This window comes from Labrus mixtus, chromosome 1 (genome assembly GCF_963584025.1).
Source record: "Labrus mixtus chromosome 1, fLabMix1.1, whole genome shotgun sequence".
NCBI lineage: Eukaryota > Metazoa > Chordata > Actinopteri > Labriformes > Labridae > Labrus > Labrus mixtus.
In genome coordinates this window covers 6,159,059-6,174,800 of record NC_083612.1, presented here as the reverse complement: position 1 = coordinate 6,174,800, position 15,742 = coordinate 6,159,059, and the positions used below count along the sequence as shown (strand labels likewise).

Here is a 15,742-nt window from a genome sequence, read left to right as displayed (position 1 = left end):
CTTGACATACTGTAGATACACGTGGCCGCAGGAGAATCTTTCGACGTCAACTTAACAACATCTTGGAGGGGAAACTGCACTTTTCACTTCGCTATTTTTATCAGAAAACTTTAGGTCAAAAAATATAAAAACAGTTGGAATCAAAAGGCTTTCAGAAACATTAGGAAACGTCGCTGACACAAGGTACAAGACGAACTGGCACGGGGAAATAATCACAATCAGACCAAACCACATTAAGATGCCACCAGTTATCTTTGTTGATTTGAGAATCAAAAAACATAATAATTGCATTATTGACAGAAACATGACCGTACAACTGTTTTTTTTAATGTGGTTCAAATGTGAAGTTATAGTCAAATGTTTCTCCCAAGTTTCTGGCAGTGATATTAGCTGCTAAGGCACCAAGGCCGCTTTTGATAGGACGGGTGAATTGTGAATTGAACACCATATTATCTCAATTTTGAGTAATTGAGTTGAAGAAACGTTTGGGCCAGCCAACAGTTAATGTCACTAAGGGTGCGTTCACACCTAAGCTGTTCGGATAGATCATTTGGTTTGGGGGGTATGAACCTTCAAACGAACCCTGGTGAGGAACCGAACTCTGGTCCGCTTAAAAACGGGGGTCTCGGTTTGCTTCCTAGTGCACCAGAGTTCAGTTCGCTGTAGGTGACAACACATTCTGGAACAAATAAGGGAAGTGAGCCAAAAAACAACGCAGCGGGGTTGAATTTGGCCATCTGTAAATTATGACAACTGGGTTTTGTTGAGCATCGTTAGCATTGTTAACAACACCAGCCTTCAGTCCTCCTTGCAGGTTATTGTGCTGATGCCTGCGTGTGTGGTTACACATCGCCAGTTTAACCTGACACAGCCTTCATATAACTCTCTACGGGATGCCATTCTTCCACTGGGGCTTTTTGGGTCCTGTAGGTCTCAAAGGAAGGTATATTTGCGTCAACTCGTCTGCATAGCAGGGAAAGGAGACTTTGTGACGCTGAATAATTTTGCCAAGAGGCAGCATATAGCCTACATAGAAGAAAAAGGGGATCTAAAACTGAACCTTGGGGTACACCACATGCAACATTAAAGGTACAGGAGGAACCGCAAATTTTAATTCTAACATTTTTCTAACATATTCTTAAAACAAGAATAAAACCAGCTAAGTGCAACGATCTTTTTGGCAGCCCTTGGGATACTCAAGGTGTAAAGTCTAGTTCTGACTAATCTTGCTGCTGGGCTGATCCTATTAAGAGGTTAAAGCTGATTTTTTGAGAGGTATAGGACAGGACTAACCAATGAGAGTTGCCAGTTTATTTCACGTTAGTATATGTTTGTGTATTGTTTTCTGGTCAAATTGGTTGTAATGTTTTATGTTGTCATGTAAATATGCTGCTTGGAGTAATTTGTGAAATGTTTAGTAGTTTAAATGCCCATTTTTTGATTTAAAATGCTGAATAAAGAACGATTTTTTAACGCACAAAATGCCTCTTAAAAGAAATTTAATGAACCAATAGTATTAAGAAATGGATTGTAAATCATTATTTTGCGTTTGTGTCATGGTTTGTGTGCGTAACGAGCGTCGATTGAGAGCGTTCGCTTTTATTAAATTCGGCGCAGTCGGGGATCCGTACTGACGTCAGCTTATGGAAATTGTCACAGTGGCAAGATGGCTACGGAACCAAATAAGACTGAAATCCTGACTATTTTCAAAAGATTGAGATCCATCCCCACGAACAAGGTGAGCGAACACGACGAGGTGTTTGTTTGCTAATCTACGTTCTGTTCATGTTGTCAACACCGGCGGTTTGTCAGTCAGCTTCATCAGCGACGTATCCGGGCCGAGCTAACGGTCACAGAGCTAACGGCTGCTAGCCTGCCGGTGTTATGCCGAGAAATGCACCCTTGCCAAAAAATTCTTGTACCTCTCGGAAGTGTTAAAAAAACTGTCTAAATCTTATTTCTTTGGGCAGATATGTGATGGCAAAGTATGATAACTTTATAGTTAATGTTTTAAAGTGTCCTTATTTCTCTGTAGACTCGTTAGGAGACGCATTTTCATTAGCCTGCGTAAATGTGAGCTGCACACAGTGTTGATCCTAAAGAGACTGTAGAGTACATCTTAAGCAAAATACGGCAGTGTTGTCTTTTAATGATAGATTTTAATTTCGGCATTATAGTGATTCTGTCTGCCATATTTTGAATTATCCTAATGTGTTTGCGGTTTTCGACAGGGATGCATTCCTCGTCGTAACACCTCTGAAGCAGTCAAACATAAAGGCCACGTATACGATGTGAGCTGAGGTGGCTAAAGCTAAGCTAACGATACACAACGTTTAAAGAGGACAAATATATGTATAAAACTGTCTTTTAAATTAATAGAAGGAAGTGTGTGTACATTATAAGAAGCTGTGACCGTTGATATTCAAAGTAAAAACATTTTAAATCTGTGTTTGAATCAGCCATATGTTCACTTTAATATGAATTTACATCAGGTTTTATATTTATAACACGTTTGGGTTCATCTTATTTTGTCAGGCACGATCAGAAGTTTTGTTTTTTCTTTGTATTAATCCAGATTTTGGACCCTAAAAGACTACAACCTTTGCTCTATTGACATATCTTCTTTTCAATTAATCAGATTGACCACTTGACTTACTTACCAAGACAAGACAACAAGTCTTTTAATTGTATTTCATCTTTAATTCAAGGCTGTTTTATTTAGGGATGCCCCGATCCCTGCTGTCACTGGGTGATCGCCCAATCACAGGGCTGACAGACGACCGGTCACACTTCAGCGCCCCCTTTGCTCTTATTTTATTATCCACCTCACCGCCTCTTGACTTTCTTGGGGCGGCGGGATCGACCGATGTCAGGGAACTAACATAATACGGAACCAATATTAAGCTTGCGTTTCCAGTCAGACACAGACCTCCCTGACCACGCCAGTTTGCCTGTCCGAGAACATTACTGTCTATTGTGGCACGCTGCTCAAATAATGAGTACTATATATAGACCGTGCAGCCTGTATGATCTATTTAGTGTCATTTTACTCCGGCCCTCGCAGCCCTACAACCTACACTCTGTATTTTCCTGGTTCTCCAGATTAGTCACACCAGGCTCGCTCGGGTGTCAAAACGATACAATCTCTGTTATTTGAATGATCTATAGCAGGGGTGGGCAACTGGCGGCCCCCGGGGCCACATGCGGCCCTCGTCAACCCTCAATGTGGCCCTCAGGTCAATTTTTATATATCAAAATAAACAAAATCTGCCATGAAATCATGAAAACCAGAAATATTTCCGTAATAATATTACGTTGAGTTAAATTATGTTGAGTTAAATTTGAGACATAATTGACTGTTATCGTTTTTGTGTACTACAATTTGGCCCCCTGGCAGTGAGAATTAAATGAATGTGGCCCTTGCTGTGACCAAAGTTGCCCATCCCTGATCTATAGGGTCAGAAAATTCAGAAACTTTTGAAAACTACATCTATTTCACAAAAACAGGACGGTAGGAGAGGATTGGATGAATGATGAATCCATCAAAACATGCAGACAAACTCCTGCACAATGTCGAATTTGCACAAATATGTTTGTAATGTCATGGCGACAAAACGTTGCAAAGACAGCGTGCAGGAGTTTGTCTGCAATTTTTGGTAATTAAAAACAAGAACTTATCCAATTTTGGGGGCCTTGAACAGGGGTAATGCTGTTGTTTAATTGTTTAATGATGATGATGGTAATGACGATAGTTTTTGTTTGATAACGGTGACTTATAAGATGGTTTCTATACTGATTAGAGCTCTCAAGAACTGCCCTCAATGTTGTGCTTTGCCTCTGGTCACTTCCTGTCAGCACCTGTGTGTCCAATCAGACTCAAAGCTGATCGTTTGCTCTTACTGACATTGTTCCCTTTTTTCTAGATCCTTGCTTGTGTTGTTCTTACTCTCTGATGCTTTGGATTAAAGCGTCTGCTAAGTGAATTGTAGATTTTACTTTATTGATTCCGCAAGGGGAAATAACATAGACTGAAATACACACGCGTGCACAAACAGGATTCTATGGACATGAGAGATGTTAGAGTGGGCCGGCTGACCATGGCGAGCGGGCTGCCCAGCTCCTGAGCTGGTGGTGGAGGAGGGTTCAGTGCCTTGCTCAAGGGTACCTCAGCAGAGCTCAGGAAGTGAACTGGCACCTCTCCAGCTACCAGACTAATTTCTATACTTTGGTCCACACCGGGACTGGAACTGGCAACCGTACTGCGCTACTCCCCAAAACCCTATCATAGATGAAAAGGCTGAAACGTTTAGTTATTTTTCAAAATAAATGAGCAATGTTTAGTTTTCTAATCAATTGATCAACTTCACAGCACACTAGTATACATATGGTGTTACTGCCAAACACTTACAAGTTGATGTTCGTTACAGATTTCATCAAAGTCGCCCCGTGTAATAATTGTTTGTGCTGGTTCCTTGCAGGCATGTTTTGACTGCGCGGCCAAAAACCCGAGCTGGGCGAGCATCTCTTACGGCGTGTTCTTGTGCATCGACTGCTCGGGCATCCACCGCTCCCTGGGAGTTCATCTCAGCTTCATCAGGTAAGACTCAGTGTTACTAAACAAAGATCAGAGCTGTCATCGTCGTCATGGTGAATACTCCAGTGACAGATTAATGAGCCGATGATCGTGACTGAAAGGATGATTGCACTTTACCTGAGAATCTGTATCAACACGGTGTACATGTCGTTCTGCAGCGCTGACTTTGTTTTGTTCTTTTCTTTCCTCTCAGGTCCACCGAGTTAGACTCCAACTGGAACTGGTTCCAGCTCAGATGTATGCAGGTCGGAGGCAACGCCAATGCTGTAAGTCAGACTGATGACTCTGAGAAGAACAGAGGTCAGACCTGATACGATATCTTTATTGTCACAGTGCAAGTATGCCTAAGGCCCCGTTGGCCACCTAGCCTTTTTGTCTGAGCGCCAGCGTCTTTTTTTTCAATAGTTATCAATGAGGAGAGAGCGTCCGCAGCAGCAGACGGCCGTCCAGAGACCAGATTTTGTTGTAGATGTACAATGACAAAGAAAAGAAAGATGTAGATAAGACAAAGCACAGGGCCTAGCATCTTTTTCTCTCTGCAGTGGAAAATCCTTCAACTTTTCAGAAAGGCACTGTTGACGTCACCGCTGCTCTTTTCTAAATGTATGATATTCCCCATCGGTCACACAGCGGCCGTTACACACCTTATAGAGACAGGACAGACGTGTAGAGCTTTTCTTCTCAGCGCTGCAACGCTTCATGCAAACACTCCTGAAGTAGTTTAAGTCTAGCAGCATGTATGCACAATGTAGTTTTTTTTAGTTTGTGCTAATAGTGAAGTACGATGACGTCTGAAGCTCTTGAGAAGGATGGAGATGCCTCACTAATGCAGGAGTGCTGCAAACTTTTTTTTAAATCAAATGTCAGACTTTTTAAGACCCAAACAAAGTCTAAATGAATAGCTTTTCATATTTCTAAACACAAGTATAAAAAAAACAAAATCAAGACAGCTCAGCAGAAGTTTTATCACCCTCTTACTCGGAACAATGGAGATGAGGAGACAACTCAAGAAAAACTCCAAATTTAATTTCTGATGTGCAAAATTGTCTGCAGTGAAATCAGTTTTGAAGTCTTGGAAGTTCATGTTATCAGCTCGTCTTCTCTGATCGATTTCTGTGTTGTTGTTTTTTTGATGCAGTAACTTCCTTTCTCCTTCTGTCTGTAGACGTCATTCTTCCGCCAACATGGCTGCTCCACAAACGACACCAACGCCAAGTACAACAGTCGTGCTGCCCAGATGTACAGGGAGAAGATTCGACAGCAAGCCAACGCCGCTTTGTCCAAATACGGATCAGATGTGAGTTTCAGTCAAGTGAGAAAACTTGGCTTGTTCGTTTTCTTATCACCCATTACTTAATGGCTGGGTTTTTCAACACAACTTTGATTCTTTGTGTTAAGATCAAGCAGCAATCTCAGGTGTTGAAAAATTAAGCCGATGCAGAAGTTTAAAATCCTGCAGTTCCTTGAGTGTCCACTAGAGACTGGCTGCAGAAGCACAGGAAGTCACATACACACCCATTCTAAAAAGCAGAGATGAACATGTTTACAGCCTGGTTCAAAAAAACAAATAGGTCTGATTATCTCATGTCTCGATCGACACACACTGTACGGGGGGTGAATGTTGTGATGACTCATCAGTTTTGATTTGATGAAGGATAAGAGTTATTCACAATAAGGCGTGTAGCTGACCTGATTGACAGGTGGGCGCGGTGTAACGGTTTGTCAGGAGGTTTAAAACCTGCCTCAGCTCCAGCTCTCAGCCTGTCGTTAGGTTGACTGAAAGTTAGGCTGAGACAGCATTTCCAGCACGGAGACCGCCATCGATGGGACTCCAGCGCCTCAGGTCGAAGATGTCTAACTATAAAATCTTTATTGACTTTGGAACATTAAGGTGTGTGTGTGTGTGTGTCTCTCTCTTTACTGCACACACACACACACACACGTTATGATCTAACACGGTGAGCTTCAGGAGGTAACATCAGCTGAGCTTAGCTCAACATTTATCAAAGATACAGAAACATGTCGTCTGCTGCTGGATCGTTGAGCGATGACATAAGAGCTGTAAAGTGATTATCAGTGTGTGAGCCGTGTTCGCTCAGATCGAACTCTAGTCCACAGTCCACTGGGTGCGTAATCCTCACGATAAATGATGACACCCCTCTTCCTCTTCTTTCTCTTCAGCTGTGGATCGAGTCTTCTGCAGGAAGCGCTCCTGCAGCCCCCGAGAAGAAAGAGGCAGACTTTTTTGCTGAACACACACAGGTTTGTTTTCTGCCGCTGCCTCCCCCAATAAAAACAGCACAAAGAAGGGAACTATTTTCTCTGTAAAAAAATGTAACGATTCACTCTACTCACGATACGATTCTCTCACCATTTATTTTACAAAATGAGACTGAAGACACATTATGAGACGACTGAAAAAGATTCCTTTTAATTTTTTCCTGAAAACACAAATGCACCTTGTGACGCAGGGCATCAAACAAGAGAAGCATAAATAGATAGCGCACTCTGAAAAATGAATTGCAGTACTTGTTTTCTTAAACATCAGAGTACCAATGTGAGCCTTACATCCCGTCTTTCAACCATAGTTTTTTGGGACAGATTTTTGAGAGTTTACTAACAAATATGGGGAATAATGTTTTTTATAATTCACAGTAGAAACAAATATTTTTATACAAGTACAAACTGAGCGACCATTTGTTGTCCTTGAAAGACCACATGGAGTATACCTGCAAGAAGACAAAACTAAGTACCGTAAAATCTATATAAGTCGCACCGGTATATAAGGCGCCGTCTGTTTTAGGAATCAAGTTGTCTCCCTGTCTGATGATTTTCACTTTGAAATCCACAACGTGCAGTTTCCTGTACAGCTGTGTACAGCTCTTTTATTACCAACCGTTTCCTCTTTGTGGAGTTTGCACTCCTACTAGCTACAGTACGGTAGTCTAGCTCTCAGTGAAGGTTGTGAAGTGCTCTCCACAAGCTTTATTTACTGGACAGTACACCACCGCTTCCTTCAAATGCAACATTATGACCTAAAGAGGGAGCACAGCCAGACTGGTCTGCATAGCTTTGTTTCCAAGCACGGCTTGCAAGCAACAATGAATACGTACTAACGTTGAATCAATTTCATTTTCAGCCTTCTAATGACTGGAGCATGGCGCCGTTCTCTGAGTCGTCAGCGCTGAACGGATCCGCCATTACCTCCCAGCTGACCGACACAACGGCCAAAAGCCAGGATGACAACGGTGGGTCAAACAAACCTGTTAACTGTTTAGCCATTTTTGGTGGGGGGCGGGGGGGCTTTTTGCCTTTCTTGGATGGGACAGCTTTAGAGGTCAGGAAATGTGGGAAGAGAGAGTGAGGGATGACGTGCATCAAATAGCGTCGGGACTATTGGGAGTTCATCCTGCAACCAGCAGCCACGAGGGGTGAGGACTGTAGCTAAGAAGTGCCCTGTGTTTTAAGCATTTTAAAACAGGCTCTGATGACCCCCCAATGATGAGAAAAGTCCATCCTCTCCGTCTTCTGCCTGCTTCACTTTTCAGAAAATGTGTGCTCAAACAGGCCGTTTGGAGATTTTCCCTTCATGACATCACAAAGGGCAGTAACCCCTCCCCCAGGTGGGTGACACTCCCACAGCTAGGTGTTTGTTCTGCCCTCTGAGTCTGCCTTCTCACCGTAAACAATAGGACATGCAGCGAGAAAGCCCGAGACACCCAAGCCCTTCCAGAGAGGGGGCGTGGTCAGACACAGCTCATTTACATATTTAAAGATACAGACACAGAAACAGCCTGTTCTGAGCAGGGCTGAAATAGAGGGGTTTATAGACATGATCAAATACAGGATCAGAGTGGATTTAGAACAAGAAACTTCACACACATGTTTTGAGGAGCTCTGAGACTTATTCACACTGGTTGAAGAGGATATGTGACCTTTAAATATATTGAAGTATCAGCTGAAGAGGTACAAAATAAGCTGTAAAACATTTGAATAAGTTATGTCTTGTGTTGCTAACACTTCTTATTTGGCCTTTTGTAGCTCCAGAGGACGGACCGAGCATCGACGGTCTGGGCACGTCCCCCAAAGCCTCCCTCGGTGAGTGTGTCGGCTCATATCATGACCCAAGAACTGTCGTCAACAATCCCCTGCTCATGTTTGACGTTTGTGCTCATTCAGAGGGCACATTCTCGTCTCAGTCTCGTTCCACAGCCTCTGTATTCGTGAGTCTTTCAGTTTTTAGTCCGATGTATTTCTCAGTAGGTTGAGCTCCAACAGTCTTTTATCTCGTTTATCCTTTTAATTGCTCGCCATCACTGTCCGCACAAAGACAGGAGATTCAGTTGATGAACTGTTTAATCATTCACACAATCCTTAAAGTGTCATCATCAGTATGAGTGACTTTAATCCAACCAGCACTGTATTGTTGACCTACTTCCTCCTCACACCTTGTTGAGAAAGAGCTTCATAAATGTTTTGTTGAACCTGTTCTGGATTCTGATGTGTGACCGGTCCGTTCTGTCCCGTAGAGGACTCCATGCGTTTGTCATCACGCGACGCTGAACGGACAGCAACAGGTGATTAATGGGGGCAGACCTACTGCTGCTGCTTGTTGTTGTTTGCGGTGGCTGGTTTTGCGCCTCAGACGCATGGTTGTGTTGCTTGACTGACACCTCACCGGCCGCCTCCCCGCCTTGCTTATCACGCACAGGAAAAAGCGCCATCAAGAGACGGCCCGCGTGTGATTCCTGAGAGGCTGCGTGTGAAGCCTTCGACCTTCAGTTGTCAAAAGCAAACCGAGACGGCTGCATTGTGTCAAAAAGAACAGCCATTGTCTGCATCTGTCGTACATTCCTGCAGGCGGTGTGTGGATTTAAGTGTTTTGCTGCAAGCGATTTAGAGACACGCGGTGTCACAGTGGCGGTGATTCTCAGGTGTCATCTGACTGACGCTTGAAGTCAAAGCACTCTAATTGTACTCCTCACAATGACGGCTGTGCAGAGAGAAAATATAATATTAATATTATTTAAGTGTCTGTCTTTTTTGTTCTGCCAGTCTGTACTTTTTCTCACAATGCAGAAACTTCTGACTGACTCACGTCAGGGGTTTGACAGCTGCTGGAGTAATTCCATGAATCTCTGGTTAAAAGGTTTTTGTCCCCCCCCCGGGGCTTCGCTGACATTGTTCTTCACCTACATAGAAGACGTCACCTTACTGCCGACTCTGTACCGATCCGCCTGTCGTTCTCACAGTTCATCTTACCCTTGAACAAGACCCTGAGAGACCCTCAACTTCTTCACTTGTGGCAATCCACCGTTTCCCAGCATGCAGCATTCCAAAGATATTAAAGACACAGATAACCATACCCTCTAATGTTTGCACAACATCGCAGATCAAGGGGATCACTATTTTGACTCTTGAGAAGTATCCAAACTTCCCGGAGGGGTTAATAAAAGCTGCAGTTCTCGGGCTGAATCTGTCCTTCATCGAGCATATTCAGTTTGAGAATTAACAACCAGAAGCCACGCCTCCTCGCCGTACTGTCGCTCGGCTGTATCGGCTTCTCTCTCAGAGATGGTGTGTGTGTTTCTTGCTTTTTTGCAGGTGAGCTTTCCTCAGTCTGCTTCCTCTGTTAGAGAACCTCTAGCTGATGGAAAATAACCCTCACTTGTGTTGCAGATGTGAAGCCCTCCATCATCGGAAAGAAGAAGCCCATGACTGCTAAGAAAGGGGTGAGTGCTACTTTCACTTCCTGTTGAAGGAGCTGCAGTACATGTCGGACACTCTGCTCAACGTAGGGACTGAAGTCAGGGATTTAAAGCATCACAATATGTCTCCTGTTGTTGGGGAGCACTCGCACCTCTGGAGCTGGTTGTTCACCTCTCTTCCAGGCTCCAGGCTACGTTAGCTGCTAGAAAAACTTCCTTCCATAGCAGAATGACGTGAAACCTTCAAGGTCGTGAAGGTCGTACATCACAAGTCAAGGAACAACTAACAAGGCTTTGCTGTAAAACCTTTTAGGAGTTGTATCACGCCAAAATGTTCGATGATATGAATGTCTAGGTCATTATCCCCATTTCCACAAAGCAGTTCAGTTCGGTTCAATACCCATTTATTGGCATCCAAAGTTGGGAATGGTTCCAAAATAAGGGATCTGTACCGTCCTACTTTTTTGGTGTCCTTCTCTTGGGGTACCGAGCTGACCCTAAAGGGTCCGTTTCTTTATCAATCAATCAATCAATTTTTATTTGTATAGCGTCAACTCATAACAAGTGTTATCTCGAGACACTTTACAAAAAGCAGGTAAAAGACCTTACTTATTGCTATATTACAAAGACCCGGCCTATCCATCATGAGCACTTTAGCAAAGCAGCAAAAGTTACAGTGGTAAGAAAAATCTGCCTTATTAAAAGGCCGGATCCCCGGCTCATGACGAAACAGCCTTCACAGGCCTAGACTGCGAGACTTTACTGTGTCCCGTTTTTCTTTTTCATTTAACTTCATTAATATCGGGCTACACTGTGTTGGGCTGCTATGATGTCACTCTGTCTCCATCTGGCTTACCCTCGGCTTACTAAATAAGGGTACGGTTGGCTGTGGAAACAAGTTCAGGGCTTACTCTTGATGCCATTATTTAAATGGCTGAAGGGATGCATTTGATCTTTTGTTTAGTTAATCGCTCTTCATGTCGTCTCACTCTTGGGTTTGCTATTTTGAATATTTCAGAATCAGAAAGGCTTTCTTCATCCTTGAGGGGCAATCTGGGCGTTACCCTTGCTCCTATGCAGACACATAGTCTGAAGATAAAAGCATAAAGATACAACATGTGAGAAGAGAAACATATTGATTCAACACCTTTTAATCTGATGATTTCATTCAGCTTAGAAGAGCCCAGGTTCACCCACATCATGCGAGTTGAGATGTGTGTTTGTGTCTGTCTGGTATTCTTTTCATACTCATGATGAGAAGAACTTTAAAGTGAAGCAGGTTTCTGTCATCCCGTTTGAAGAGGATGCTCTCTAACCTGAGACTAACGTGCGGACCTTCTGTCTCGTTGCTGCAGCTCGGGGCTAAGAAAGGTCTGGGCGCCCAGAAGGTGAGCAGTAAGAGCTTCTCTGAGGTGGAGAAGCAGGCGCAGGTGGCCGAGAAGATGAGAGAGGAGCAGGCTGCTGAGGCCAAGAAACATGCCGAGGAGTCCATGTAAGGAACTTCATCTCCTTCATTCACCTCTGCGGGTCAACGTGCAATCATTAGAAAGACTGACATGATCTGAACTGTTTAAGCTTCAAATAGCTGCCTATAGAGGATCTGATTGTTTTCTTCTTAGTATTTTAAAACCAGAGATTCTCCATAACGAGAGATATAAACTATGAATCTCTCGTCCCCTCTCCTCTGACGTCTCTCTCTCTCTCTCTCTCTCTCTCTCTCTGCAGCGTGGCCTCGATGCGCCTGGCCTACAAAGAGCTGGAGATCGACAGGAAGGTGGAGGACAGGAAGATGCAGAACCTGGAGGGAAAGAAGCGAGAGCAGGCGGAGAGGTTGGGGATGGGCTTCGGCAACAGGAGGTAAGATAACGCAAACTAAATGTGTGATTGACCGCGCGGTGTGTAAAGATCACAGACATTAAGAGTGTTTCCTGTTTCAGCGCCGTGTCTCACTCAGTGATGTCAGAGATGCAGGTGATCGAGCAGGAGACGCCTGTGGGAGCCAAGTCCTCCTCCTCTCGCTCCAAACTGGACATGTTTGACGAGCCGGGATTCACCTCCGGACCCCCAAAGTATGAACGACACCTTCCAAAAAACAAAATAGACAGACATATTCATCCAGTATCCTCTGAAATGCAGCGAGAGCTGGGTGGACTTTGTTCTGAATCCATTATATTTGATCTTTAAGGTACAAGGACAACCCGTTCACAGTGGGGGACAGCTTTGGGTCTCGGTGGGACACTGAGGGAGGGACCGCCTCCTTCACCACCTCCTGGGCTCTGGAGAAAGACGACCCCAAAGAGGAGGTCACCATCTCGAGTATTCAGCCAATCGGAGAGAGGTATCTGCATGCTCACTCTGTCGTCAGTCTTCAGTGTTTACTGTGTCTGTGCGTGCAGCTCTTAACGTCTGTCTCTGGTGTTGAATCAGACTGCCCAGCAGAAGGAAAGCCGAGGTGGCGGCTCCGGTGTCAGAGTCCAGCGAGGCCAGGCAGAAGTTTGCCAACGCCAAAGCGATCTCTTCGGACATGTTCTTTGGTCGCGAGAGCAGTGCAGAGGTGAGAACCATCTTTTTTTTTTTATTTAGGCCAACATTAAGAACCAAAGTTCAGGAGTTGACTTTTCTTTCTTCTGCTCTCAGTATGACGCAAAGACGAAGCTGGAGAACTTGTCTGGAAGCACCTCCATCAGTTCAGCTGACCTGTTTGGAGACGGCAGTGACCCCAAAGGTGACGTGCGTGCGTGTGTTTGTGTGTGATAAATCTAAGAAAATGCTTCATTAGCCGTGTCCACATCTGCACTCCTGAACATATGTAGATCATTTCAGGAGGACTGCTCCTTACATGTTTAAATAAATATTCATGTTAATGCTAAAGACTGTTTCCACCTCTCCTCCTCTCAGGACGGGCTGCGGGCTTCGACAGCGTGCTCCCCTCCGGCCCAGACATCGCTCAGTTCAAACAAGGAGTGAAGACTGTTGCCGGCAAGATGGCGGTCCTCGCCAACGGAGTCATGAATACAATCCAGGTGAGACGTTGAACATCCTGAAAGTGTGAATCGTGATGTCTGTGTGGATTTTGTTTCCAAATTTGACTTCCATGTGAGGTTTAGGGAACATCCCTCATCTTTCTTTTACCTCTCTTGTCTCCTCAGGATCGTTACGGCTCGTACTGATCCGCCCCGGCAGACTCGCAGCGACCTGTGTGAGATCAGCGTGACGAGCCGGCCCGCCTCCTGACTGACACGAGGATCAGAGCGACGAGATGGCGAGAGAGAGAGAGAGACGCAGAAGGGATTGCATGGGGAAAACAAATCGTCCTCCTCGCTCCTCCTCTTCTTCTAGAGACATTTCTTTCCAGGAGTGAGACAGTATTCTCTCATCCTCATCTGAGTTTTATTTTCATAATGGAAACCATCAGGTGTAATCTTTTCTAAAAACCAGAGTTCTGTTGTCGTGTTTTTGGTCTTAGTTTTCAAAAAAAATACGACTTCCGAGTTATTCTACGATATTTTATTCCTCGTGTAAAGAAATCAAAGTGTCGCTTTTTGATTTATAACCTCAAACTTCTCGCTTCTTTTTTTCTTTTCTTTGTTTTATTGTAATATTAAAAACAGGAGCGGTTTATATTTTCAGTTTTTTATAGACTTCATTTAAACACAACGTTTGCGTTCAGTGTTTGATAGGTCCACTGTTTTTTTTTTGTTTTTTTTTACACGACGCACTGACGGCAAACTGTCCGGATTATTTCAGAGCGTTGTGAGCTGAGATTCTGCGTCTCTGTCGGGGCGTTAAGTAAACGGGCGTCGCCTTCTTCACGTCCAAGCTGCTTTTTATGATAAAGGGTTTAAAGGATGTTGAAGTGTTTTTAAACGTGTTCCCTATTCTCACATCCTTTTTGGAGTTTAAACGACCAACAGGCAGAAAAAAACTTTGTTTGCTTCAGACGACATCAGAGACACAGGCTGTTGTCATGGTGATGTTAGGCGCCGTGTCCCCCTGGAGTTCTCTCCGTGCAGAAAAGCACTGTTTAGTGTTTGCATGAAGCGTTGCACGTCCGTCCTGTCTCCATGACAACAGTCTGTATGACCGACACTGCTCTGTTACTTTTTACTGCATGTTTTATATTTGAGTTTATTTCCCGATCAGACATGGAGCGAGGAGGATGTTGGTACAAGACACGATTTGTAGGCGGCCAAACTACGGGGAATATCAGACATTTGGAAAAGAGCGCCGGTGATGTCAACAGTTTGGCTCGGAGCAGCCGCACAAAAAAGGCGACCCCGCTCAGAAATGAGACGCTAGGCGCTGCACTTTTTCTCCAGGCGGCCACTTTGTGTTGTGAACGCTCTCCAATCATTGAAAACAATTGATAAAAGACACTTGTGCTCAGAATAAAACGCCAGGTGGACACGGGGCCTCAGACAACAACATGTGTTAAAATGGGGCCCATGTTTGAAACCACCATCGCGCCTTCTTAACACACAAGTAAAAAAAAATTTAACCGAGTGTGTGTGTCGGACAAAGTGAGACAGCAGGAAGTCAGAGAGTCGTACATTAAGGACTTCAGAGGTGGTCGAATCAGTTCTTGTAAATATAAACATGAAGCGAGCACGGAGAGTTGTTCGTCCGTTTGGATTCAGACGTCCGATTGGTCACGCACAATCCCAGCTCACGACTGTTTTCACTATGCATCGCCATCGTACGACCACGGGCGTCGTCTCATTGTGACGTCTTTCTCGTTGAATCGAAAGTCTGCCTCGAGGTTCCTCTGCTCTGTAGAAACAACAGAACTATCAGTGAGCTCACCTTTTATTTTATCCCCCCCTCTGCAGTTTAAAAGCTTTTATTTTGAAAGGCTGGCATCCTTAGTTTATGTTTTTATTTGTGGATTTTGTTATTCTAGCAGATGTGAATATTTCGGACACTAAAGGTTGTAAATCTTTTAATAAAAGTTTTCTAAAGCTAGGCTACAAACTACGGAAGCCCAAAGGGGACATTTCTGTTGTTTTCGGAGATCTCGACGTATTTATCTCGTTCTATCGGGATAACGACGCTGCTGACGAGTTTTCTTCAGCAGCTTCTTCCTCGAGAAGTCGTCAAATCAACTCGTCATCACGGTGAAAACGGGCGACGTAACCGCGAGATAACGAGATGAATTGACTTTTCATCACAAGAAAAAGGAGAACGCATATTTTCAAACCTTCAAATCTGGACACTTATTTTCACTGCAGACCCCCTCAAGTGTTGCTCCTCAGATCAGTGGTCCTGTTAGCATGATAAGCTACGCTAGCTAAGCCTTTGATTGAAACATGTGAAGACCAATCAGTGTTGAGCTTTTACTCGTGGTGCATTAGTGATGTTTCTCTGCCTGTGCTTGTTGTTGTTGTTTTGGTTAAATTTGGGACATGTGAGTGTTTTTAGTTATTTGTGGGGACTCGGAGCT

General features: G+C 44.1%; 1 protein-coding gene and 2 long non-coding RNA genes across 4 annotated transcripts; 1 reads left to right on the top strand and 2 right to left on the bottom strand.

Moving 5' to 3' along the window:
* Positions 1 to 1,593: 1,593 nt before the first annotated feature.
* On the top strand, positions 1,594 to 13,931 carry arfgap2 (ADP-ribosylation factor GTPase activating protein 2). 2 transcript variants are annotated; one of them, XM_061041955.1, is made up of 17 exons: positions 1,594 to 1,738; positions 4,479 to 4,597; positions 4,788 to 4,860; positions 5,760 to 5,891; positions 6,776 to 6,856; positions 7,734 to 7,842; positions 8,636 to 8,692; positions 9,124 to 9,171; positions 10,274 to 10,326; positions 11,658 to 11,794; positions 12,028 to 12,159; positions 12,240 to 12,371; positions 12,488 to 12,640; positions 12,730 to 12,856; positions 12,940 to 13,027; positions 13,201 to 13,325; positions 13,452 to 13,931. In XM_061041955.1, the coding sequence occupies exons 1-17, from the start codon at positions 1,667 to 1,669 to the stop codon at positions 13,470 to 13,472; spliced, it is 1,659 nt and encodes a 552-aa protein (XP_060897938.1). In that variant the 5' UTR covers positions 1,594 to 1,666; the 3' UTR covers positions 13,473 to 13,931. The 2 variants fall into 2 exon arrangements, with proteins under 2 accessions (XP_060897938.1, XP_060898019.1); XM_061042036.1 differs by lacking the exon at positions 9,124 to 9,171.
* LOC132977573 (uncharacterized) lies at positions 4,231 to 4,853 on the bottom strand. Its single transcript, XR_009673834.1, has 3 exons — positions 4,712 to 4,853; positions 4,409 to 4,613; positions 4,231 to 4,279 (listed from the first exon to the last, which is right to left on the bottom strand). It is a non-coding gene; the product is annotated as an uncharacterized LOC132977573 (long non-coding RNA).
* A 1,175-nt stretch (positions 13,932 to 15,106) lies between the features above and the next one.
* LOC132977614 (uncharacterized) lies at positions 15,107 to 15,456 on the bottom strand. Its single transcript, XR_009673842.1, has 2 exons — positions 15,361 to 15,456; positions 15,107 to 15,238 (listed from the first exon to the last, which is right to left on the bottom strand). It is a non-coding gene; the product is annotated as an uncharacterized LOC132977614 (long non-coding RNA).
* Positions 15,457 to 15,742: the final 286 nt, after the last annotated feature.